This window comes from Crocodylus porosus, unplaced genomic scaffold (assembly GCF_001723895.1).
Source record: "Crocodylus porosus isolate Cpor-Errol unplaced genomic scaffold, CroPor_comp1, whole genome shotgun sequence".
Lineage (NCBI taxonomy): Eukaryota > Metazoa > Chordata > Crocodylia > Crocodylidae > Crocodylus > Crocodylus porosus.
The window spans coordinates 1,491,889-1,518,482 of NW_017728893.1; the positions used below are offsets into that span (position 1 = coordinate 1,491,889).

The following is a 26,594-nucleotide window of genomic DNA, read 5'->3' on the forward strand; positions in this document are numbered from 1 at the left end:
CTTCCAAACCCCAACCCTCTCTTTTTGCCCATAAAATCCCCTGGACTGTGATCAGGAGGCTGTGATATAAATCTCATGCTGAGCTATGTTACTGGATGTACCTTATGCTCCCCTCTCTGCCTGTCTGTACCTCCTGTTGAATCTACTTAGAGCAGTGGCACTTAACCGTTTTAGACTTAAGACTCCCCTTGGAAAATGCCAGCTCTTAATTTTCACTTATTTGACTATGGAAACAGACCAGAGCAATGCTTCTTTTGCAGAGAACTCAGAGAGCCCACAGCATGCAGGATGTTTTCAACCCTATGGATGCCTTTTTGCAATTTCTGGGTTCAACTTGTGAATCCAGTTCGCACACCCAACATTGCTACCATGGTGTGGCACCCTTGAAGGGATTTTGTCTGTATTTCACCTTCTCCATGAGGCTGCTGTTGTCCCCAGTGCTGCTGTTCCAGCCCTGCAAATTCATGCTCTCAAGTGTCACCCCTGATTTCACCCGGTGTTTGAGAACTTGTGATCCTGTCACTGCAATTCCAGGCCTCCCTTGAAGCAGCCTTGTCCTGGGATCCTGGTAGACATGTAGCAATCACAACCATTCCCATCAGCAGAGGCTATAGGCTTTTAAAACACCTCTTAGCACTTTTGGTAGCTTGGTAGAAGCTGGGCCTGTGGGTGAACTACAGGATACAGGGAGATATTTTTAGGAAGGCAGAAGAAACAGGAGGTGCAGGGTTAATCAGGCAGCTCCACTGAGCTGGGGTGGGTGTGGGCTGAGAGCTGAGCCTCCCCCTAAAGCTGGCACCTTGCCCCTTGGGGCTGCGCTCTGTCTTCCTCTGGTGATGCCTCAGCTTGAGGTGCCTGCTACAGCCTCAGGGTTTTCAGTTCAAGCCCTGAGATGCAGCTGTTTCCCTGGCTCCAGCCCCGAGTCTGACTGATGCTAAAGGGGGAGTGGTTCTACTTACTTTAAAGTACAGCAGATGCCACCTCAGTGAGTGGACAGCATTGCTCATCACAGATTCACAAAAGTTTAGGGCTGGAAGGGGCCTCGTGAGATCATCAGGTCCAGCCCCCCTGCTCTGGGCAGCAAAGACTGCTGGGGTCAAATAACGCCAGCAAGGTGTATGTCCAGTCTCCTTTTGAAGATTTCCAGGTTTGTTGCACCAGGAGCTCTGCTGCCACCACTGTCAGCAATAGGAATGGTGGCAAATAGTACTGTAACCAGAAGGTTTCAGCGGAGGTGCAGCTTAGGGAGTGACACTGAAACAGCACTATACTCTCCAGGATGGAGTGTACATTACACGCATGCCCTTTTACGCCATCCTGACAGAATAAAGTGGCTTTAAAGTAGGTAAAAACAGGACTCCGAGACTGCCCCCGATAGGGGCCTCCCTGGAGCAGATGCAAAGGCCATGAGCCCTGATCCCAACCCTAGCGAAAGGGGAAAGTCAAGGACATGCCAAAGCATGCTGTACTGTTACCCTTGGCTGGAAGTCAGCAGACACAGAGCAGCAATTAGAGCCACCTCGGTGCTAACTGGTATCTGGGGCCCCTTGAATACAGGTTACTGTGAGTGTCTCAGGCCCAGCTTCACCACCAGTCCCTGCCCCCAGCCTAGAGCTGGGAATGACACCCTTGCTCTTGGCCCCGTCAGCAGGATTTGAAGCCAAGTGTTCAGGAAAGGGTCAGCAGAGCCAAGGCTCCATGTATACGTCCCCTGCACAACAGCCAGGCAGGGGGCCGACATGAAAGTTTGTTGAAAGCACAATGGCATCTTTGACGGCTGACACTCTGGTTCTTCATGGGGCTGAATGATCTGATTCTCAGCACACTGTGTGGTGCCATCAGTCAGTCGGGGCCAGATCCTGATGTCACGTTAAGCTGGGGTGATCCCGCTGCTGGGACGGAGTTTTGCTCCCTGGCCGCCGCGCTGAGCTGGCCCCGAGTGTGGTCGGGGATGGCATTTTCAGACAGATGAAAGCTTTCAGGAGCTTCCTGGTTGGAAACGTCTCAGTCACCACTGCGTGAGCCGCTCTTCAATTGCCAAACAAATAATAATGCTTTGCACTTCTAAAGGACCTTTCATGTGAGGGTCCCAGAGCACTTCCCTGATGATGATGGATTAACCCATGCAGAGCTCCCGAGAAAGTGCTATTAGAGCTGTTTTACTGCTGCAGGGGGGAACTTGCAATGCCAAGAAGTGAAGTGACTTGCCCGTGTTCATAGGATGAGTGAGTGGCAGGGCTGAGAAGTGACTGCAGGTCCATTTGGGCCCATCTCACTTAAGAATTATAATTCAAAGCGGAGCGGGCACATAATATACAACACTGCTATGCAGTAAATCACAGAGATTCAGGGTTGTTACCCCATAAAAACAGCACAGTGATTTTACTATCTGGGAAAGTGGCTGGGAGGAACGGGCTGTGTGCCCATTCCCCTAGTTGGTTTTAACCCAGAAAGCAAACTGCTTTCCCTGCCAGGTGCTATAATAGCCCATACTCAAGAAGACTCTGTTCTGTCTCTGCTCCTTGTTATGGAATAAAATTGGGCCAGGCAAGCCTTTCAAACAGTGGAGAGTAACTAGACACCAGGGCAATTTTCGTCACATGTACAAGCGCCCATGTGTACCAATCCCTGCTCCTCAGCAGTTTCATTCTGAGGCAGAAACTTACTCAGTGCAAACCAGCTGCCCCACCATGGCACCTCCTGTGGGCATTTCCTTTGAGGGGGTCACAGGTCTGCTTTTTGCCATGGAATAATTTTAATGTGGAATTCAATCTGAGATAAATGACAATTGTGCTGTGTGTTCACATGCTAAAAGAAAGCCTTTGCTGCCTTGCAGTGGAGTCAGTAAGAAGACAGCTTCTCTTGGCACAGCATCCAGAACATTGATCATGTTCTGGGATGTGACAGTTACATAGCACTGTAGGGGTGTAGATGCCCTGTAGATGGTGCCAAAAAGAATAAAGCACAGCAGATCGAGATGAAATAACTGCTGCACTTTACATCAAGGATAATAAGGGAGGGGAAGGATAAAGATGGATCCCTTGGGAGACAAATTAATGTGTCTGAGGGGCAATTTGGTCTGTTTCTATAAGGGAGGAATAACATTTGTAAGCCAACCTGAAGAAACGAGGCAGGGGAATGATGTTCAGTGAGGCGACTGACTTGGAGAGGAGATGGGCCCTTAAGAAAGCAAGGGACATAGTACAAGAATACATGTAATGGAAGTACCACGATAAAATTAAACTTGGTGGAACAATTAGCCACGGTAAAACTAAAAACATGTTGGAGGTGGTCTAACTTGCCATGATAAATCGAAACCTACCACAATATTAAAAGTCAGCGTGTATTTCCTCACGCAACTAATCTAGCAAACAGCAGTTTTTGGTGCTGTTTTGTAACGTGTATCTGAACAGTACACAGCATGTACAAGTGCCCATAGAGAGCAGTCAGCATCATTCTTTGCTTGTACCAGTGGGCTGAGTTGTTCAGGTGGCTCAAGGGGAATTTTCGATACCCAGTGGCCATTAATATTAATGAGGAGCGTGACCTAGTGCAAGAATACATGTAATGGAAGTACCATGATAAAATTAAACTTGGTAGAACAATTAGCCACGGTAAAACTAAAAACATGTCAGAGGTGGTCTAACCGGAATCTCAGCCTCAGCTCTTTCCCTCCCATTTTTTGGAGTGCATTTCACCTTGTAGCTTAATTCTCACTCTTTCCAAGACGCTCTGTAAACACGCTCTGCTTGATGACACAGTTCTGCATCTCTGCAGGCAACAGCGAACTGAACCTCAGGTTCCATGGACCAGGCACAGCATGGAGATTTTTCATTTCCTTTGAAGACTCGGATGTCTCCTGAGAAGCAGAAGTATTAGATCCAATGGACCGATGTTCTGAACAGTCAGGGCAGTTGTTACAGTACTTGGTGTTTCTGTCCTGGTCCTATCCAGAACAGCCTGACCCCACGGCACACAGGAGCCATTACAGTAGGTTACATCAGCTCTACTAAGGGAGATTAAGGTGCAGGTCCTGAGTCAATACTATGACTAGGGGGAGATCACATGGATTTGTTAGGGGACATTAGGATAAATAAGAAGAGTGCAATAAAGAGGATAAGGGATTGGAGTAAAAGGGGATAAAGAAAGAGGAACAGATGGCCTGCGTGCCAGGATACGAAAGGAGGTGAAGCAAGACATTTGTTAGGGTAGGGCTGCTATTGTCAGCGCTTTGTATAGAAATTATTTCCCTACTGCAGAGAAAAATATCGCCAGGAAGCACAGGGATTTGGAGCATGAAACCTTTTCAGATTAACTTAGAAAATTGACCAGTTGGCTCTGGACTGATTTGTGAAGGAGATTTTTAAAGGCCACCACTCACAGGAAGGGGCTGGGGTTAGTGAAAGAGCTTTTCTTGCCTTAAAACCTGTTTGACTTTTTCCAAGTCGCTGGTGGAATAGCTAATTAACACAACACAATCGACATGGCTCTGCCGTTTCCAAAGGGCATTTGATGAGGGTCTGGACAGAAAAAGACCTTTTGTTTGTTTGTTTCCTCTCTGCAAAAAGGGAAAGAACAATACGATTATGAAAAAATAATGAAGGCGAGCAGATGATAGTCTGTAATGAGGTGTGCTTTTTTTCCTAGGCAAATGACCAATAGCAATCTTCAAGACTCACTTACTGTGGGTCTGATCAATAACTATGGTGACTATCCCACAGGCAATTAAATCCAGCTGTTTGTATTTACTAATGGCAGATAATTGGGTAGAAGAAGAGGCATGCATCCCCATGCTATGATAACAGATTTGCCTAGAAGAGGAAAACAGTGGGTTACATGGCAGCTTACTTGTGGCTTGTAAGATCAATACAAATTAAATTAGGGCTTTTGGGAAGTGAAACACTCCAAAATGAACTAAAATCCAGTTTCCACTTTATTAAGCAGGACACTTGCTCTTATACTTTTAAAGACTTTTATCTTGCATTTGGAAATCCTGCTTGTGCAAACAGTCACACAGTAACAGTGCAAGAAAGGGCAAAAAATGTGGTGTACAAATGCTCTTAGTGTTTTTAAAAGGTAGATCTCAAAGCATAATAGGTAGCCCCAGCTAGCAAATGAGTAGCACTAGTGGCCTAATGGATCAGGCACTCGCCCCCTCACTTAGGAATCACAGGTTCAAGTCTTACCTGGGGTGAAACATGTGCTTTGAAGGATAATATTTGTGGGAGTCCAATATGGATTATTTGTAGTAGGTAGAGCATGTCTGACCAAGCTGATTTCATTCTATGACAGAGTCTATTCCTAGTTAGAGGTGGGTGTTGTTTTCTTGGACTTTAGCAAGGCCTTCAATATGGTATCCCATCCTATTCCCATAAATAAATTAAGAGGCTGCGACATAGATGTTTACACGGTCTGGTGGGTGGCAAATTGGCTTAGTGGTCACACCCAGAGAGTGGTAGTACATGTGTCAGTATCAACCTGGAAAGATGTGGGCAGTGGGTTCCTGCAGGGTTCAGTCTTTGGACCTGTACTCTTCAATATCTTCATCAGTGACTCGGATGTGAGTGTGAAGTGTATTCTGTCCAATTTTGTGGATGATACTAAATTCAGAATGATTGCAGGCAGACCTGGACAGGTTAGAAAAGTGAGCAGCACACAATAGGATGCAGTACGACAAGGGCAAGTGCAAAGTGATGCACTTACGGCACAAAAATATCCAGCACACCTACTGGCTAGGAAGTGACCCTCTCAGAAGCACAGAAGCGGAAAGGGATCTCGGAGTCATAGCGGATTCCAAGATGAGCATGAGTTGTAAGTGTGATGAAATCATCAGCAAAGCTAACCGCACTTTATCATGCATCAGCAGATGCATGACAAATAGTCCAAGAAGGTGACGCTTCCCCTCTATGCAGCATTAGTCAGATCTCAGTTGGAGTACTGCATCCAATTTTGGATGCCGCATTTCAAGAAGGATGTTGATAGACTTGAGAAGGTCCAGAGGAGGGTCACTCGTATGGTCAGGGGCTTACAGGACAAGCCCTATGAGGAGAGACTGGGGGACCTGGACCTTTTCAGCCTCTACAAGAGAAGGCTGAGAGGTGATCTTGTGGCCACCTACAAATTCATTAGGGGGAAGTAGCAAGGGACTGGAGATGCTCTGTTCACCAGGGCACCTCTTGCGGTAACGAGGAACAATGGTCACAAACTGACAGGGAGCAGATTTAAGCTAGATATCAGGAACAGCTTCTTCATGGTAAGGGTGGCCAAAATTTGGAATGGGCTTCCAAGGGAGGTGCTCTCCCCTACCTTGGGGGTCTTCAAGAGAAGGCTGGATAGGTATCTGGCAGGGGTCATCTGACCCCAGCACTCTTTCCTGCCTAGGCAGGGGGTCAGATTCGATGATCTGTTGAGGTCCTTTCTGACCCTAGCATCTATGAATCCATGAATCATGTTACAGAAGAGGTCAGTGTCTTTATTCCCCTTTTACAGATGGTGAAACTGAGGCATAGAGAAAGGACATGACTTATCTAAGTTGCCCAACAGGAACAGAAGCCAGGTCCCCTAACTCTTAGTTCAGGATTATATCCACTAAACAACACTGCTTCTGTCATACATGTAAATATTTTAGATAGCAAGTTAAGGAAAATGATCCTGCTAGCAAGTCATTATTCTCTAAAGGAAAAAAAAAATCACACAAACGCTGACACACAGGCAACAGTGTTTCTACAGAACTACCTTATTTTCAAAGTTTTACTTGAATAACAGCTCTTTTCTGTTAGCAACTGTAAACAAGCTGATAATACTACTAGTGATTTAGTGTGACATTGAAGGTAGGTAGTTTGTTAACCTCCTACTTATAGGATAGAAAAATAAGTTTGTGGAGCTACCAAAGACATTCACTGATAGGTCAAGATATGGACCTGGACAAAACTCCAGAGTTGTATCTGCTCACACCAGGCGTGAATTTGGCCTGTTCTGTCAAACCTGGCAGTAGAAGGAATCCAATAATATTATTTGATGACAAGCAGAGATCTTGTCATCTATAGAGAGATCTATAGATTTTGCATCCTGTCAGGCATGACACTATGATGACATGCAGGGACAGGCAGTAATGAGATAAGGTACACAGGAGAAAATCCAAGATTTCTTTTGTCAGAAGACAGACAGCGTTGCTTTTAAAAACCCATTCTCTATTTTTCCCCTTATAGAGATGATTGATCCTTGGTCTGATAGCAGTGCTTTCCGTGTGCCGTTCCAGAATGCACAGTAGCCTGACAGGGTTCACACGTCTGTGTGGCATGATTACACACAGGTCTGACTCTGCAGTCCTTCCCATGCAATGCTGTCATTGATTTCCAAAGACAGTTTGCACTAGAAACAATGACAGGATGTACAGGATGAGCTCCTCCTATGACTTATTAATAATCATGTGGTTTGCTGCAGTTCTATTGCTTCCTACCTGCAAGCGTGGCAGTTTTATAACTGAAATATTGCATATCATCAGGCAGAATTGATATGAATGGATAACAGACGCTGAGAGCAGAGCAGCTGAGACAGCTGGCTCAGGTGGGCTCATCAGAATTTTTCTAAGTGAATCCCAGCACTTATGGCAACTTATCGCAGTATCTCAAATGGCAACAAATAAATAGGAAGCAGAAAATTATTCCATAGGATTGTTTTGTGCAGGACGGTATGTTCTTCTCCCAGATACAGTTTGAATTACAAAGAGTTCCTGTAATTCAATCCAAGCAGCTGTATATAAATATCACAAGTAAAGGTATGACAGCATTAATTTTAGGGTACCAGGAAGCAATGTAATATGAGACAGATCGCATAATGTCACTGGTTTGCTACTTGGTTCAACTACAAGTTGCTTAATTGAACATACCAGTAAACTAGGTAAAGAATGATTTGGCAGATTCTGTCCGTGAGTAGGAAAAGCCAGCTTGAAGAGTGCATTTATGGCTTTGCTGTGTCAGAAACTCAATGTAGAATCTTGGCTCAGACTTGACGGGACAACTCCCAAAGGTGACGAAAAGCCAGGATGACATGTGAAGGGAGAAAGTGGATGGTGATTTTCTTAAATGAGAATTTAATAAAACTCTTCTAAAGAACATGACATGGGAGAGTATAAGGCCTCTCAGTGAACATCTGTCTCCCTGAGGAATTTCCTCTGACAATCTTTACTTGGAAATGAGGGAAGGAACATTTAGTTAATCTTAAATACAAGCCCAAGTGTTGATCCCCTCGCTCACAGTGATCCGCACCTTATTTCTCAAGTAATTCTGTTGATACCTCCCTCCTAGAGCAGGGTGTCTTTAAAATAAGGATATCAGAATCTGGTCCTCAGAAATCCCCTTTTCAGTACAATGTTTTACAGTAATTAGACTACAATAAAACACAAGTGAGATTAGAATAGGTTTTTATTTGTATGTATATATACTATATACATATACGTGTATATATGTATATATATATATATATATTTGAATAATTTGTTCAATAAGAGTTAAATGTGAAACAATGTCAAACATTCTATTATCTAGCAGCTGGTCACACTGAAGTTAAATTGATCTTCTGCCAGTTAGAGTCAACCTGTGAAAGGAAAGCAAGATAGTTAAGGTTTCCTCGAAGCCCAAAACATTTGCTGTGAATGTCTTTTCTATAAATAACAGATTTACGTTCTACAAGACTACACAAAAATTTTCACTCTGCATATTTAGCAAAAGAAACACCAGAGCTGTTTTTACATTAGAGAATTTCATTTCTATTAGCGATGGAAAGTTTTTATCATATTCTTTATTAACTAATTTGGAAAAGTGGTAGACTGGCCAAGTCTGGTTAATGAAACATGTCTAGTTTCCAGTTTACCACAACGGCTAGAAAATATGTTTTTGGTGACTCTTCCTCACAGTGATGCCTTTATTACAAGATACTGGTCTTTGGCGGTTAGGTAAATGCCACAGCGGAAAAACATTGATGGAAGAAAAGGTGCCTAGTTTTGCAATTCAGAATAATACAACTACCTCTCTCATTTTTTTCATGAGAAATGTTTAGTAACCTCAGTAAGTCTCTTGACTTCAATAGGTCTACTTGAAGAGAGAGCAGGGGTTACAAAACTGGGTCCTCTTGCTTTTGCTTCCAGAGACTGCAGTTTAAATCTAGTTAGGTAACAAAAGAATATGTTTGGTAGTCTCATGCTAGTTGCCAGATGTTCTCAATGACTAAAGTGTCACACAATGGCAGGACTAAAGCTCCATTGCAGAGGCTCATAATTGCTTTGAAGGGGCACTGGAAAACTGCAGGGATGAGTTTACACAGCACCTGCCCAGAGTCTGCTGGGTCCACACGAGGCAAAAATCAAGATACTGTGGTTATACTGTATTAACACAGAACATGAGTGACTGGTGCCTCCTGAATCTGGGAGGGCACCTGAAGAAGCTGGTGATGGCGGTGGCCTTGACAAAAGGAGAAACCAAATGCTTTTATACTAATTAAGAAGCCAAAAGGTTGTAACAAAGTTGAAGTGGTGTTTTTTTTGGATGTATTTCACATAATTTTAAAAGTTAAATCTATTAGAATCCATGTACAATCTTTATTTTGAAAAGAAACCAAGTGCTTTGCTAAGATCTGGAATATAATATTTTTACTAAGCATTCATATGCTTCATCTTGTGGTACCTTGAGCTATCTTCATCAGTCTGAGTTGCAACAGTCCTTTGTTGAGAGAACAATACAAAAGCAAGTTAATTACACATATCTGGCATCTTTCTTTAGTTAAATATTAATTTTAAGATCAGAAAATCAGATGTTTTACTCTAGTTCTGATTCTTTAAATTATCTTGGCAAATCCATCATAATGCAAAAAAATGGTAAATGAACAAAAATACATTTCTATTCTTTTAAGGACAATTATGAGGATGAATTTATAAAAAAGGAGACAACACACTTGGCTTATTTAGTTGAAAGGAACATCACTGATACCATTACAAAAGCATTTCCAAGGAAACAGAACAATAATTAAATGATAAGTGCTTTCCAGACATTATCAAAGTGTTTTAAATCAAAACAGGCCCAGAAAAAATATTAAATGCAATTCAACCCTAATTTTGGACTTTATTTTGCATTCCTTAGGTCTACTGGGTGCGCCTATGAGATGTTTACTGCAGAGTAGACTAATTAGCTGCACAGTAAACATCTTGATGTCTACACATGCAGGGCAATAATAAACTCTGCAGCAGGACAGTCCTTGTTAGTATAAGAACTATCCTGCTGCGGATTTTTTTTTTACTCTGCAGCACTGAACATGGAGACATTCATGTGTCTGGATAGGACATGAGGGTGCTTCAGCGCGAGGGCTGCCTACCAACTAGCCCCGCACTGGAGCACCCTCGTGCCTCAGCCAGTCCCTCAGCAGCATGTTGAACTGGGCAGGAGCAACCTCGCGCTCCTTGCCAGCTGGGGCTGCTCCAACCAGACTCAGTGCACTGTGGTCCTGGGCACATGTTCAAACGGCACACCTGGGAGCAATAAACTCTGGAGCTCATTGCTTCACATTAATTGTATGTGTAGATGCACCCACTGAGTACTCTTTATGTCATGCAGGGCACGTCTATATGTTCATTAATGTGCAGTAGTTACCATGAATTTAGTTTAGTACTTACTTAATGAAGTACTAATTAAATGTGCATTAACTAGTTACTGTGCAGTAGCGCCGGTGAATGGGGGTTTTTGTTGTGATGCTTACTGCACAGTAGCCTAATCTGTACAGTAGCCTATTAGCATCACTTTTGATTGGCATGCTACTGCACAGTGTTATTAGGCTACTGCACAGTAAGCATCTCATATAGACAAGCCTGCATACTCCCATTGACTCCTACTGTAGTAGATGTTAATCAATAAGAGTGTGACACAAAAATTTGGTTCAAAGATCTCTGTGTATCTAGTTTCTTAACTTAAAATAGTTCTACTATACTAAGTCTCAGAGTACTAAGCTCAGCAAAGTAAAATAAAACAAGGGCTGATATAACAATTTGTGTGCTTAAAAGAAAACAAACATCACGCAAGATGAAGAAAAGACATGTTACTTAAAGCCAAAAGGCAGGATTTATCCATTCAAAATTGTTCTATAAGTATGGAAGTTACAGTAAAGGTATACTGGATTTATTATGTTTAACTCCTTTGTGTTTTTTTTTACCTCAGCCATTCTCATTCTAGGAATAGCAGCTAATCCCAAATGCTATTTTTACTGAGATTAACAGGACCAAGAGCTGTTGTCTGTTCTTCAACATTAGTGACTCAGAGCTGATATTCTTTGAAGGAAGCATTACCTAATTTCATTTAAAAATAGAAAACCGTCTGGTGCTTAAGAACAGAAGTTATAATCATTCGATTTGTCAGGCGCTAATCATTCATGTTGAGTTCTCAGTAACAGACAGTTAGGGCGTTATGAAAGTCTGGAGTACAGGGGTTGTCATACTGAACATGCTGCTGCCTAGTGCAGAACAATCTGATCTCTCGCAGGTTTGATACCAACTAGTTGTCTGAAGCCAATAGCCACTCTGGCAGGGGTTCTGAGCAATACCTCGCAGCTTTGGAGTTAACAGGAGTCAGAGAGAAAAAGCTGCTGAAAACTGTTTGATTTACAAGAAGTATAAATGGATGACAAAGAACAAGGCTTTAATGCCATCCATAGGTTTCCAAACAGCCATACATGTCATCTCTTTTTTTATGACTAGAAATTATGTGCCATTTTGTAACATGTATCTAAACAATACACATCATGTACAAGCATCCTGAATGGATGAGATACAACAGGCCCAGGAAAAAAAGAGACATCCCTGAATACTAGACACTGATCAAGGAACGCATTAGGTTACTATGTCTCATACTCCTCATTGGTGGGACTTAGAAATGCCACACTGCACACATGAGCCCAGTACTAATGTTATTCTAATCAGGGAGATAGGTGCAGAATTGCACTGTGTTATCTGGGGGGGAATTTAAGGATCAGGCTTTGTGTATGGCACCAGTCTAAGTGCGATTTATTAGTATAATTTACAAGTTCAATGCCCAGAAAGTTGAAGTTTATTTTTAATATCACGAAGAGAGGCTGCAAGGGATTTTAGCATCTCTCCCCTCAGTTTAAAAAACATTTGGATTTCTTCCACCCTGTTCCTTGAGAGACTCCTCCCGTTACATAGTAACCAGTCTCACACATGTGCCGGCTGACTGGCAGGTGCAATGGACTAGTTCCAGTGCCAGGGAATTTTCCTTTATTCCATATACCTCATAGGTCCATCTTGCACATTAGTTATAAGGACCACAGTGAGTTTCAGGGTAAATCTCTGCTCACTGCCTCTTATGAAGATTGAGAATGAATTCTCTAACCTTTTATTCACAAACTGAAATGCTCATTAGGTTTGAAATCCTGGTAACTATCTGTATAAGAAAACTGAGCAAACCAATAAATCAGCTCTTCATCTGTGGAGCCCCATGGCCTGTACCCCCAGCACATAAAATACCTAACTAGAAAGGTGTGGGATCAGGTTCCACTGTAGTTACTCCCAAATGTACGTTCCTGAAGAATTAATTAGGAACATAACAGGTGGCAAACCTGTAATGCCAAATACTTAGAGCAAAGGGCCAGCCATGACTTGGCCATGTGACAATGTGAGTGGTCAAAGGTTATGCTTTCTTCCCACCCTCAATGATTCCCATTCATTTGAAAGCCAAATGTATCTGCTACTAACTCCATTTAGAAAATGCAGAGCTTTAAACTCCATTTGGAATAAAGCCAACATCAGTGGCAGATGCTCCCAAACATACTCCTTAAGAATGATCCATAAAGAAGAACAAGAATGATACCAACAAGTAGAAAAGCCCAGGTTCTGAGCAAGTGTAGTAGAATGCATGTATTTATTCCACACCTAGTAAGGTATCCATCACTGTTTACCAAGATTAAGGTCTGTAGAAACTCTGGTAAAAACTGAACCTGTGTTTCTAGGGAGTTCAGTGATTTCAAGTTATTTGTTCAGACCACTAAACTAACCCCCTTTAATTTTATAAATCTCCCTCAACTTAGTACAGCAAGTATACTTGCTGTGCAGACCTAATTCTGAGAGTATATTTACTATGGTATATATATCATCTGTGTCTTATATGGTATGCAAAGATGTTGGATGTAAAAATGGCAGCAATTTACTAGATGTTTTAGTGGCAAAAGAATAATAAAGACATTACATAACACTTTTAGCTAGAGGATCTCAACATTTTGTATACTTACCACTCAGTATCACTGTGCCTGTTTTACAGGTAGGGAAACTGAGACCCAACAAAGTTTAACTGGCTTGGCTGGTAACAAACAGCATGAGAGTGGCACTCAGAAAAGTGAATAGAGTTTAAGACTAGAAAGGACTACTTAATTGTCTAGTGTGACCTCCTATATACATCACAGGTCATTAAATCTCATCCAGATACTTCAGTATAAAACAATTTGACCGTGTCCATTCATTTTGTTTGTGAAGCCATACATTTATAGGTGCAGATCTGTGTCCCTGACTGCCACGGCATTTGCTGGAGTCCTTTTATTTCACTCCAACATTCCCAGGCAGCTTTCCTCATGTTTTAGTAGCTACTGGTTCTAATCCTTCCCATTACCCTCCCATCAGAAGGAAAACAAAGTCTCTTACATCCCTTGTCCAGGCTTTAATTTCTAGACCACTCCCTTGGAGAATCTAAAGTTCACAGTTGGCTAGAGAAATCTTCACCAGTTGTGAAAGGAAACAGCCGTTGCAACACCTGAATTTAGGAACTCATGCATCAAAGCTATCCACAAATTATGAAAGGAAACACCGAGTGCAACACACAAACAGATTTAGGGATTCATATATCACAGCTATGCACAAAGGTCTCTCATTTCAGCTAATCTTATCTGAACAGTGCTAGACAACCCTGCCTACTGATTTCATTCTATTTACTGCATGCCTCTGAACACAGCTTCTCATTCTTCTGTTGATCTTCAATGAACATGGTCATAGGAGATGCAAATAAACACATCCTCTCTTGTACAGAAGTAAAGATTTCCCTTAGGAGAGGGTGGGTGGCAGTGACATTGTTTGCCCTGCCTTACAGTTTTAAATCCCTTTGGGAGCTCATAGTCTGCCAGAAAATAGTGAAAGCAGAATCTCTGAATCACTGTGATCATCACCTCCTACCCTAGAAGGCATCACTTATCTTGGGGCAGTACTGTCCCTCAACAACAAGCCTCTAGCATATGGATGACTCTAGACACTTAATTCTGCTCAGTTCCAAGTGGAAATTCTTCTTGATGTTTAATACAACATAAATAAATAAATATGGATTCATCTCTGTCATAAAAGTAACTAAACTTGTTTGAAGCTAATGATGGTTCATGTGACCAGAATAGACCCCCAAGCGGGTGGTGCAAGCACCTACCCTGGAAATCTTCAAAAGGAGATTAGAGGCACACCTTGCTGGCATTATTTGACCCCAGCAGTCTTTCCTGCCCAGAGCTGGGGGCTGGACCCGATGATCTCACGAGGTTTGCCAGCCCTAAACTTCTGTGAATTTGTGTGAATCTGTGAATTGCAACAAGAAATTCAAATAGGAGCTGTTACCTTTTCTCTTGTCCAAGTGCGCCCTCTGTCTGAATGCTGTAGAAACACAAATACAAGTACAATTTTTTAAAAAGCCATTGATCTTTCAGCATTAGCCCTTTAAGCTGCAGTTTGAGGATATTCATTTTATCCTTATATAATTAAAAACCCAGATTATTAGGTTTGACTTGATATTTGGTATTATCAAGAAACTACATTGCTATAAGTTTCTTGGTAAAGGTAGGTGCTTTAATTAAATGCATAGTAGTGCAATTTTGATTTTGATTTAAAGTTCAACTGAAGAAGTCACTGGAAGTTGAAAGGGCTTAGCGCCCCTGAAAATCAGACTCAGCCTGTCTGCAAAAAGTTCTTTAGCTCAAACACTCTGCACTGTGAAACAATGAAATAATGTATTATATCTAACTATTTCCTTTGAAGTGGTAGCTAGCAAATGAGATTTTTTTTCATTGCTTACCTCACATGTTTGGTCTCTTCCTTTGTTGTTCTTTTCTCTGTTAGATGTAAAGATAGAATTACAGCCTTTTTAACTTTTGGAACTCTCTGAATTCTGTATATTTGAATTATCAGGTCATTACAGTCTCTATAATTTATTTCTTTATAAAGTATTGTGATCCTGTTTATGATTTTAAAATTATGTTTTCACTGTAAACCAGTTAAAATCATGGATGCACCTAAGGTAACTGAGTAACATTCTACAGGAGCCTTGTAACAAAGAAAAATGTAACAGTCCATAGAAGAGAGTACTTTTATGACTATATTTAGATGTCCTTTGCACTCACTAAAAATAACATACCTGTGCTATTCAGAAGCTCTGATTCTTCATACTAAGAGAGAGATAGTTCATTTCACAATCCATCAGAAAAAGCCAAATATTTCCATAAAGGCTAAAAAACCTACTTTGGACTATCTCTAGAAGTACCATACATGTTTCATAAACATCCATTTTCCCAGTACAGGCAGAGAAGATAAGACACAGATTCATAATTGGTCTTTTTCCCCCCTCAATTATTTTCTGTCTGTTTCTGATACTTTTCTAATCCCTGCTAACAAATGGAACAAACTCTAATCATTTTCATAATGCATGTCCTCAGGCTTCTTTCCTTTGCTTTGACTATTTTTATATGCCACCATAGCCAATTGCAAAACAACATGCTCAAGAGGGCATTTAATTCCATTAAAACCATCCCACCACACACACATACTCACCCAGAAATTGGTGACATTTAAGTAATTAGATATCTCACCAGAAAGTCTTTCAATCTCACTTAGAAAACAAAGCAAAATACAAACAGATGTGTTACTTGTCAGAATGATTTTTAATTACAGTACTGATGGAGACATCCGTTTGTCATTGAATCATAATAGGCAGATATAGAAAAGATTTAGTTAGAGTGAAATTTACCCCTGTGAAGCTGAACCACTTACTACTTAAGTTTTATAGTAAGGGCTTAAGTGGTATTTATATAAAAGACTTTAAATGAGCCCAATATACTGGCGTGAATTCAACCTATAGCTCCCCTTACGGGTCAATATAGCTGTGATTTTTCAAAGCATTTCCATCTATTCTTAAATTCAGGTACATGTTTAATCCCATTGAAGTTAAGTGATCATATTTTCTTCATCGCATTATTCTGTCTAGTCTTCAATAACTTAAGCAAGCATGTTTTGAGGGACCATTCCACAGTACAACAGAATTTATTTTTGAGAAATTTTCTTGTCATTTTGCTTAAATTTTCTTTTGTTCAATTTTATCCCACATACAGAGAAAGGAAAACAAGTATAAACTGTGCTGAGGGGGAAATCAGATATGAAACAGGTACCAAAGCAAACAGATTTTTTCTGACAGAGATGAATCCATATTCTGTTAGATTGTGAAACAATATTGAAAATTAATAATATTTAAATAGTGTATATCATTTTAAACCTTAAGTAAGAACACTACTGCTTCAGCCTTACTTCTCATATTCTTCTTTCTTTAATGCCCAATCTAGGAAGAAAGAAGGGGAGAAAGGATTCATTGCCTTTGTTAGCAAAAGAAAAAGTGAAGCTGGAACAGGAAAAGTCCCCATTATTTTTAATCTGCTGATTGAAAGATATATGGATTTTTTCCAAAAGTATTTTTATATAGACTTTTCTGCCTTTAAAACAATCTGTTTCAAAACAATTTCAGCTCCTGATCCTGCAACACTAGTGTATGACACATCGATTTGAATGACGCAGCAGTTTGGCTCCATACTGCAGATTTCAAGAGTCTAAGCCAGCCATGCCTTCCCCAGGGATTTCTATGACTTCAAGGGGAGTTGTGGTTATTCATGATCTCTGAAAATTTGAAAGCTTATTATGTGCTCAATTTATAGCATCTCATTTGAAACATTTTGGCCACACTATATATTCTAAAGCTTAATTCTTTTTGCCACTGCATTTTACTAAACATATTTGATTCCTTTTTTCCATTATTTCCCTCCCACATGCTTCCACCTAAAGATCTCAAACCCAGATATTTCATCTTCAATTCTGCTTCTAATATAAACAATGACAAATGACAGAAATTTCCTGTTGAAAATTTGTACGTGCTTTTAGATCGTGTACCTTTGGTTTTATATCGCAGTCTCGAGTTCTAATGAAGAGAAAACAGAATGAAAGGGGTATTATGCACATATAAACCATTAACAGTGAAGTCTTTACATACTGAAAAACCAGAGTAACCAATGTGATTTGTGGAACTATTCTCTGAACAGCTGCAGAGAGTAGTTACCTAAAAATGTAAATAAAAAAATGTAAACATATACCGCATTTTTTAGCTTCCTGTTTTCTGTTCTCAGTGCATCAATTTCTTGGACCTGACAAAGAAAAAAAAATTATACCTGTAATTGGGTGTTGAGCATTTTAATGTCAGTATCATGTGTACACCCAGAAGTTAATGTCAGTTTTTTTCTGGCTTGCTACAACTTTGCTGTCAGATTTTAAAACATTTAAAATATACTGTATTGGTTAGGTGTATGGTTTAAACAACTGTAAGAAAATTAACTTTTTTTTATATAGTCAATGATACCATAATCATATAGAATACATATAACAGTCTTGAGACTACTGTGATGTGAGTTCATTGCTGTCCCCATGTGGGGCAATGTTCAATTCTTATTCTAGAATCAGAGCGATTTTTAAAAATTACACTGTAATTTTTAAAAATGGAATGTTATTAACAAGCTGAATCACTAAAATGAAGAGCTGATGAGCACCACCAGCAAAGAGAGGTGATATGGTATATACATCCACACTAGCAGAAAAGTAGTTGGTTGGAACTTGTGACCTCAATTAGCACTCATGCTGGACGGGTAGTGGGATTGGAAATTCAATGTTGAGATTACACCTGCAAAAGCATGTAAAAAGGAGCTGGAAAAATGTCAGCGAGGACTGAGTAGGGAAGAATTTCAGTTGAGAGGAGAAATGCCTGTGGTATAAGTTGCAGGAAAAGTAGAGGAGGTTCTGGCTAGTTGCTTTGTGGGGTACTCTTTTGCAAAAAAGTACTGAAACACTTGAAGGAATGTCTAAAGGGGCTACAAATACAAGTTTTGTGGTGAGCATAAGATATTTGAGTTGCATTTTATTTGTATGGGCAAAAGGATTCCTATTAAGAGACTCCAAGGGACATGCCTTAGCTCTTCTAACTCTGAAAGAAAACAGGAAATGAGGAAGAGCCCAGGTGTGTATTTTAGAAATAGTGTCAGAATTCTTATAGATAACTTGTCCTGGAAGGTGGAGACTTAAACATGACCTGTCTGGAGGACCGAGTCACAGAAGCAGTAGAATATTACAGAGCTGGAGGTGTCAATTGGCAGGGGATGCCAGTGTGGGCAAAATCTGCAATATCCTGTCCAATCCAGAGGGATGCATTGTGTGGTGAAAAGCCCCTTCTAAAAACACAAGTGTTCTTGCGAGGCTTATTACTGCAATGTTCCATGCATAGTAATGCTATGTTACAAACAAATTTGGGTGCCTTAGCTTCATGGAATTGCTGAAACTGAAAACTAGGATTATAAAACTACTGCTTTTTGTATCATTCTAGAGATACTACAGAACTCTTCTCTTTGTCTCCCTTTCTTTTGTTTTTCCTCATGGAAGCATCATGTGTTTATGAAAGTAGGGGAAGAGAGGAAGGAAGTCATCTTTGGCTAGTACACTTAAATCATAGAAATCAAAGAGATCTACTTTCATATTCATTTTATACATTTATTGTTATCCCCTAAACACATAAGTCATTTTTACCCAAATAAGATGTTGTATATGTCCCAAACAAGTACTAATTTATTGTAGCACAGAAGCAGACAACATTTAAGTGGCATTGTGCTAGACAGATAAAACAAACCCCTAAATCAGGCTACCTCAACCCTATCCAGCGGAGAATGATCAGTTATATCTGCATGAAAAAGGGATAAAACGCATACTAATATAAGTTGCATCAATTTAGGTTTTGTTTGGGTTCATCCCAAAGTTGCCATGTGATAAAGGCTAATGTGCTATTACTTGATCATGATTTCCATCTAGTGGCAAGGGACAGTAATAGCCTAGTACAGTTGATTCCTTCCTCTTTCTGATCCCTGTATATCACTGGTATATCAAACCAATGTAGATATTATACAGGAATTTGTGTGTGCCTGTGTTCATAGCTGCATATTAACTATGTAAAATTGAAAACAGTGCAATTCCTCCACTCAGGTAAGAATGCAGTTATAGCCATATCTCTTCAGTCTCTGCAAGAGGAGACTGAGGGGGGATGTTGTGGCTGCCTTCAACCTTATCAGGGGCCAGCAGTAGGGACTCAGGCAAAGTCTGTTCATCAGGGCCCCCCTTAGGGTCACCAGGAACAATGGCCACAAGCTGAGGGACGATAGGTTTAGGTTAGATATTAGGAAGAACTACTTCACTGTAAGGGTGGCCAGAGCCTGGAATAGGCTCCCCAGAGCAGTGGTGCTCTCACCCTCCCTGGAAATCTTCAAGAGGAGTCTGGATAGGCACCTGTCTGGGGTCTTATGACCCTTCCCACCCCCAGTGCTCCTTCCTGCCCATGGCAGGGGGTTGGACTCAATGATCTGTCTAGGTCCCTTCTGACTCATTGATTCTATGATTCTATATCAATATACTTACAGCAGTGAACCAGATTCTCGTGAGTACGGGTAAAAAACAGCATCTATTCTAACAGTCATATGATCTACCCATCAGTTTAAAAAGATGCCCCTAACCAGCCTAGTTACATGGGCATAATAATTGTAAGAGCAGTCCAAAGAGATTCTCATCTACATATGCAAAATTCACTTCTTAGGTGCTAAATATGAATAATGTACTGATCAATGTCTTACTTACAGACTGACTGCTGTCTAAAAAGGTACAGATTTCATGGACAAGTCTTTTTCTCTGATCCTTATTCTTCCTAAAAAAAAAAAAAGGTGGAAATTTTAGACCGCCCATATTTTTGTAACTTATTTTGGTGTATATTAAATGTAAATCAAGCAGAACAAAAGGTAAAACAGGAGCAAGATGAAAGAGTTCCTTTGTGTCAGCTTTTATGAGAAGGTACTTACAAGGTTTGCAAACAGCTTTCATTTTTCAACAGCACCTGCTCACCATTTTCTGTATAAAACATGCAGATATTAGAGGATTAAATTTTTATGAATATAATAGCTGTCTTCCAAAATGGTCATATTCAGGAATAATAATAGCAGCAGAACAAATAGCACAGAGACCCACTGCTTCTAAAGGTTGTCAAATCCAGATAGGTTGTAACTGTGCCTATTGTTCCAGGTAGGCTGACCCGGCACAACCCATAGAGATGAACAGGACTCCAGGGGGTAGATCTCTGCAGATGTATGGATTTATAGTACAGAATGACTAAGCTAAGACCCAGCTAAATTTATAAATACTGTATCTGTTTTATATTAATTTCTTAAAGAAAATCTGTATCACAATCCAAGGTGCAATTTCACAGCTACTGTAGACATACCAGAGATAACTTTAAACATGGTACTGATACCAGTATAACCATAGCAGCATAGAACCGTGCAGGCTGCAGAACCCACCAGAAGAGGGGTAAATACCCAGGTACTTAGCTTTGTATTACTGCAGATGACTAGTTTCAAGCCAGCATGGGTATGTGTATAATCCCTTGACCTGCAAAGCAGATGTAACTATAGCTGTCCTGCTGACTTGTGGAAACTCTCTTTGTGCACACAGACTGCATTTACTGATTAATAAGCAATCATTCCAACTCTTACTAGGGTAAGTGGAGAAGTGGGTCCAAGGTTTCTAAGCACCTGGATCCTCCGAGATTTGTGGTTGCATTTTGGAAAATACAATACGATCAACTTTCCCAAATCAACAGTTGAGCCTCATTACTCTGGTGTACATAATACCTGAAAAGATAGCATTGTTGATCTTACTCCTGGCCATGTGATATACCTCTCATAAAGATATTTAAGAGTTGGCACTTACCCTGTTTTTTAAGTAATGGCATTCTGAAAGTGAAACCTGGAACACACAAAAAAACAAAACAAAAAAACCCTCCAAACAAACAAACCTAAAGATGAGCATAGACTAAACCTATTTCCTTCAATGCATGCTACTATTCCTACTTTAAGCCTTCATTTCCCGCAGTCTGTTTTTAATAGCTAAATGGAAGGAACTGTAGGAAATTTACTTTTTAAGCAGAGGGAAAGAAGAAGCTGACGGGAACTTGCCCTTTAGCTCCTACCCACGTCTGGGAGGAGCGCTGCTCTCTCTCAGACCACTGGAAAGAGTGACATGAAGCAGTACATCAGACTGGCCTGAGACATAGCAGGATTCCTACCCAAACTGTAGCCTTTTTGCCACTATGATGATGTTCTGCACCAGCAAATGCAGCCAAGTCTTCAGCGAAATGACAGGGTCATTAGTAGTATGCAGTCACAAATGCTGCCAGTAAACCTTTCAAGTATGGATGTGGCCATAGATCAAAAATGCAATAGCAGTCATGTACTGTAATACACTTTTCCTGGATAGATCTGAAAGCAATTAAAAAAGGAAAGCAAGCACCATGGTCCTTGTTTTACACCTGGGGGAAATTGAGCCCAAATGACTCAGCTATACAGCAAGCCGGTGGCACAGGGAGGATCAAGAATCAGGCCCTACTATTTTATCCCATGGGATGCTATAATGACGCTGATTCTGCAAGCATAATTAGCTATGTGCCTAATAAAGCTAAATATATACATTTCTGCAGGACTGGGGGTCTGCCATCATCTAGATATCTTATGATGTCTCAAAGCTCACAATTCCCCTGAATGCCAAAAGAAATAAAGCCCCAAGATGTTACACTGTCAACAAAAGTATAAGCATCAATAAAATCCCCACGGTTCAATCTTGAACTACAGTAATTATTCAGTATAACCCTGAACTATGGTAGAGCACAGTTTGTCAGCCATAACGTCCATGTTTGAACCACATCGCACCCAACAATTCCTATTTTGTTTTTTGCCACATCGTAACAATACAATCAGCAGGATGTTAGTGCCAGGAGTCCTGCTGAGTGGGATGTTGGATGCCCTTATGGGAGGGCTCCTAGCAAACTTAATAGACGCTGGGCAGCTGAGACTTCAAAGGTCAGATAGCACGCACATAAATAACACAGCCTGACCTAGCTAGCCCAAGGTGGGGAGGAAGCCTGTATCTAACACTCTGCTATGAAATGTCAGAGATTCCCAAGCTTTATTTTGCACGCAAAAGCCAGAGAGGACAGAGAGCAAGGCTGAACTTTTTGATGGTCAGGCACAACTTCCAGGAGGGACCTCATCCCTTCCCCTCTCCTAGCTAAGGGAGAAGGAGCCTGGCCCTCATTTCTCACCCCTGGCACAAAACTTCCAGCATCCCCCATGGTCCAACAAGGCTTGGGCCTGGAAACCCCACCCCAACTCTCCCCCTGCTCTGCCTGCAAAAAGATTTTGAGGGCTGAAAATGACCCTCCCTGCTAGGAAGCCCCTGACAAATCCCCTCAGCCCTGAGGGGCTGCGGGGCACCCCACAACCCTATTATTATTCAAGCTGGGAAGCTGGGAGACCCTCACAGCCTTCCTGAAGACCCTGCCGGTCACCCCAATGAAGGGGAGTCATGGTGGCCCCCTTTTGATTCCTGACAGGAAATTGGCATGTCTTGTGGTAGGGGGGATGAGACCCCCTACGGCCCATCAACCCTGAGACAGGAGACCTGAGCGCTTTGTGGCTGAGACTGGGGTGTCTCATGGCAGTGGGGGGAGACCCACAACTCCTCAACCTCCACCCTGAGACAGGAAAATGGTGTCTTGCGGTAGTGAGGACAAGACCCCCTACAACCTCCCCCTGAGACAGAAGACCGGTGTGTCTTGTGGCGGTGGGGATGAGGCCCCCTCGGTCCCCACCCTGAGGTGTCTGCACAGAGCTCATCCCCAGGAGCGTGAGGGCCCCCAGGCGCTGGAGGCGGGGGCGAGGGGGCCCCACTCCTCAGCCCTCAGGGAGGAGGCGAGGGCCCCGCCCCGCGCCCTAACGGTCGCGCGGGGGCTGCAACCGCCCGTTGGGTGGGGGTGGGGGATGCGGCCGAGACCCAGGGGCAGGCGGGCAGATGCCGCAGCCAGGCCAGGCTGCCTGCAACGCTTGCAAGGGCGGACTCGATTCGGAGTCACGCCCCACCCCAACCAGCTGGGATGAGTCCCAGGCGGCCACTTCTTTCCCCACCTCGCCTCACTCGTCAGTGACTCGTACAGAGCCCAAGGAGCCCACATCAGAAGCAAAATAATAATAATTAAAGAAAAAAAAGCAACGAGCCCGCACGTTGGGGATTTGATCTGTTGCAACAAGGCAGGGATCAAGGCCTGCAGCTGATCGCTCGGGAGTTTTTTGCTTTTTTTTTTTTTTTTTTTGCAAGAGAGCTATAAGAGCCTTTTTTTTTCTTTTTTGAACCCACAAGGAAGGGCTGCGACTCCCCTCTTCAGGTGGTAGCAATCCTAGGCTTTGCAAAAACCCTTCTGTGCAAGACCTTCCCGCGCAGCCGCAGTCGCACCCGCAGCGAAAGGCAGTCGAGGCTGGCGTCCTTGGCTGCAGGGAGTGGGAGGCTGGGAATTGTAGTGCCAACCTCGCTGCTGGCGGGCGCCGGGCTCCGGCCCTCGGACTACAGCTCCCAGGGCCGCCGCAGGAGGAAGTGAAGCCGATCGGTTGCACCGGGGAGAGGAGCTGCCTGCTGGGCTTTCACCCTTGCACCAGGGGATCGAGTTGTTCGAGGGGTGGTGGTGGGGGGAGAAGGAAAATGAACGTGGTGTTTGCAGTGAAGCAGTATGTGTCCAAGATGATTGAGGACAGCGGGCCGGGGATGAAGGTCCTCTTGATGGATAAAGAAACGGTGAGCTGAGTGTGCTGGCGGTACTTTGCCCTTCCTGAGCTGCGGGCTGCAGAGGTTTTTTTCTCAACAGCTCCCCTGTGGCTCAGCATCCCGGCTTCTGCCTGAGAAGCAGGGGGCAAGCTATGCTGTCAGAAGGCGGTTTTTCTTGACTCGCTCTTCTGGCCTGGTTTGCTACTCACTTTAAGCCCACTTGATGGAAATGGGAGTCTCCTCCCTTGCTTGCTCCGAGGGCCTTATGGCTGACGGCAAGCAAAACTCGGGGGGGGGCATCTGAAACCTGAGCCTCTGGGCTTGGGCCTGCAAGTAGGATGCCCGCCAAAGGTTTTGGAAACATCTGAAGGTCTAGGAGGATATTTGCTGGTAGTAGGGCTACTTATAGTTCTGGACCCTTGGATTGGGAATTAGTTTTAGCTAATTTGGCCTTGGGTTGGGGTTTTTTTAGTTTAATTTGTATCCAACTGTATTATGCTGTCCTTCCTCTCTAATCTCTGCTCTTTTGGGGTGCAGACAGAAGTGCAGCTCTCCTACTCTTCAAGTGCAATATCCCTTCTTCAGGGAGGGGTTGGGGGGCATTTTGCTGGGTCTTTGAGCTGCTGAGGCTACAGACTGCTAGAATAAATAAGAAGGGCTGAGTTGCAAGCGGTTTTATGTTCGCTTTGGAGGGAGATGAAGATCAGGTGAGCATGCAGTGGATGTGGATGTGTGTATTCTGCCTTCCTTTGCATCCCAGTGAATCTGTTACTAAGCCTAATAGGGTCTACTATCCTGAGCTATAAATTCAGCTGAGGCTATATCTTGCGCAGAGGCTTCTGGGTTAAAAATACAATTAAAGTGAACCTTACAATTTTCTCATGGAAAACTGAGGCCCAGGAATTAAAACTATGTGAAACAAATCTTTGGCAAGGCCTGGAAGTAAAGCCAGGAGGTCTGACTCCCAGTCCTTGTGCTTTAGCCATTAAACACCATTCCTTCGTCTCATCGAGTATGTCATCAGATGGTACCAGCAAGCTGAAATAACTTGGCTGCTTTCTTTTGCTGCAGACCAGTATTGTAAGCATGGTGTACACCCAGTCAGAGATCCTGCAGAAAGAAGTTTACCTCTTTGAGCGCATTGATTCTTCAAACAGAGAGACCATGAAACACTTGAAAGCAATCTGTTTCTTGCGACCCACAAAGGTAAGGGAGTTCTGTCTCCGTGTTTGATCTCTCCAGCTTCTCGGTTTCAGCTGAGTGGATCATACGTGTGTCAAATAACACCTCAATCCTGTAAATATTTAGTCATGTGCTTGTCTTCCTACTTGTCAGCCTAAGCTTTCAATTTCAAGTCCATAACATCAGCACAGGGGCTTATGCTTGCAGGGTGAGGGTATTAGTTTGCCCATCTGCAAACTGTGCCTTGTCCACTGTTTTGGAGGCGGCAATCTTTTTTGTATTTTTCCTTTTTTCCTTTCTCATTTATGTTTATAAAATGTGCCCAAGTAGTTTGCGTATTCAGGTGGATACTTTTTAGTGATGGTTTTACAAGAGTGATGTGCTCTATGGTGCCTGCTTATGAGGAATTCTTGGTGACCTTCTTGATATAATCCCATCAGTTTTAACAAACTCCCCCTACCCTCTCATAACTACAGAGAAATGCAAACTCTGTAGTTATGAGGTTGGTCTAGAGGTTTGCTAAGCTTTTAGTTTCACTAGTCGTCCCACCCATGACTGGGCAGTGGACATTGAGATCTACAGGCTGTACAGACAGGACAGAGTGGGGAAAAAGTGGGGGGTATTGTGTTAGCAAATAAAAACCTAGGATTCTGGACTAGCCTAGGGACTGACACGACACCTTGTTTGATGAGTGACAGAATGGCTTTATTTACTACAAGTATTTAAAATCAAGTCAAGTGAGCCCAAACCAAATCCAAAGTCCAGTAATTAGCTATAAGGTGATGATTTCTCACCAAACAGGTGACGAAGAGGCAATCTGTTTCTCTTCAACTTCTCGAGTAAGTTGCGCGTATCAGCAACTGGTGTCAGAAAAATGTCTCACTCTTGAAGTGTGCATGCTGTTTGCTGTTTTACTGCCTTCTTTATACCCCTAGTTTAGCGTCTTCAAAACCTTCTTTTAGTTGTGTAAATCAAGAGAGGCCCAAGCGGTAATTGACAGGAAAAACCTGCTCATTACTAGTTATCAGAAATTTCTAATTTGAATCATAGAAGTAGGGTTGGAAGGCACCTTGTAGATCTTCAGGTCCGACCCCCCGCCTGGGCAGGAGAAAAACTGGACTTAAATAAGTCCAGCCAGGTCGGCGTCAAACCTCTTAAAGAGCCTCAGGGTAGGAGCCAGCACCACTTCCCTTGGAAGTTGGTTCCAGCTCTTAGCTGCCCTAACTGTGAAGTAGATCTTGCGGATGTCTAATCTAAACCTACTCTCCAATAACTTGTGTCCATTATTCTTTGTTATGCTGGCGGGGGGGGTGCTAGGGGAAACAGTGTCTCCCCCAAACCCTTCTGGTCCCCTCTAGTGAGTTTATAGATGGTCACCAGGTCCCCCCCCTCAGCCTTCTCTTGTGAA

At 42.4% G+C, this 26,594-nt stretch overlaps 1 protein-coding gene across 2 annotated transcripts in view; it reads left to right on the forward strand.

Moving 5' to 3' along the window:
• Positions 1-23,741: 23,741 nt before the first annotated feature.
• VPS45 (vacuolar protein sorting 45 homolog) overlaps positions 23,742-26,594 on the forward strand; it is a 67,441-nt gene continuing 64,588 nt past the window's right edge. For both annotated transcript variants that reach the window (XR_002104887.1, XM_019556213.1), the window contains exons 1-2: positions 23,742-24,034; positions 25,076-25,210. Coding sequence is in view for 1 of the 2 variants with exons in the window: in XM_019556213.1 (XP_019411758.1) it covers positions 23,942-24,034; positions 25,076-25,210 (228 nt within the window). In the remaining variant the exon portion in view is untranslated. The remainder of the gene's footprint in view (positions 24,035-25,075; positions 25,211-26,594) is intronic.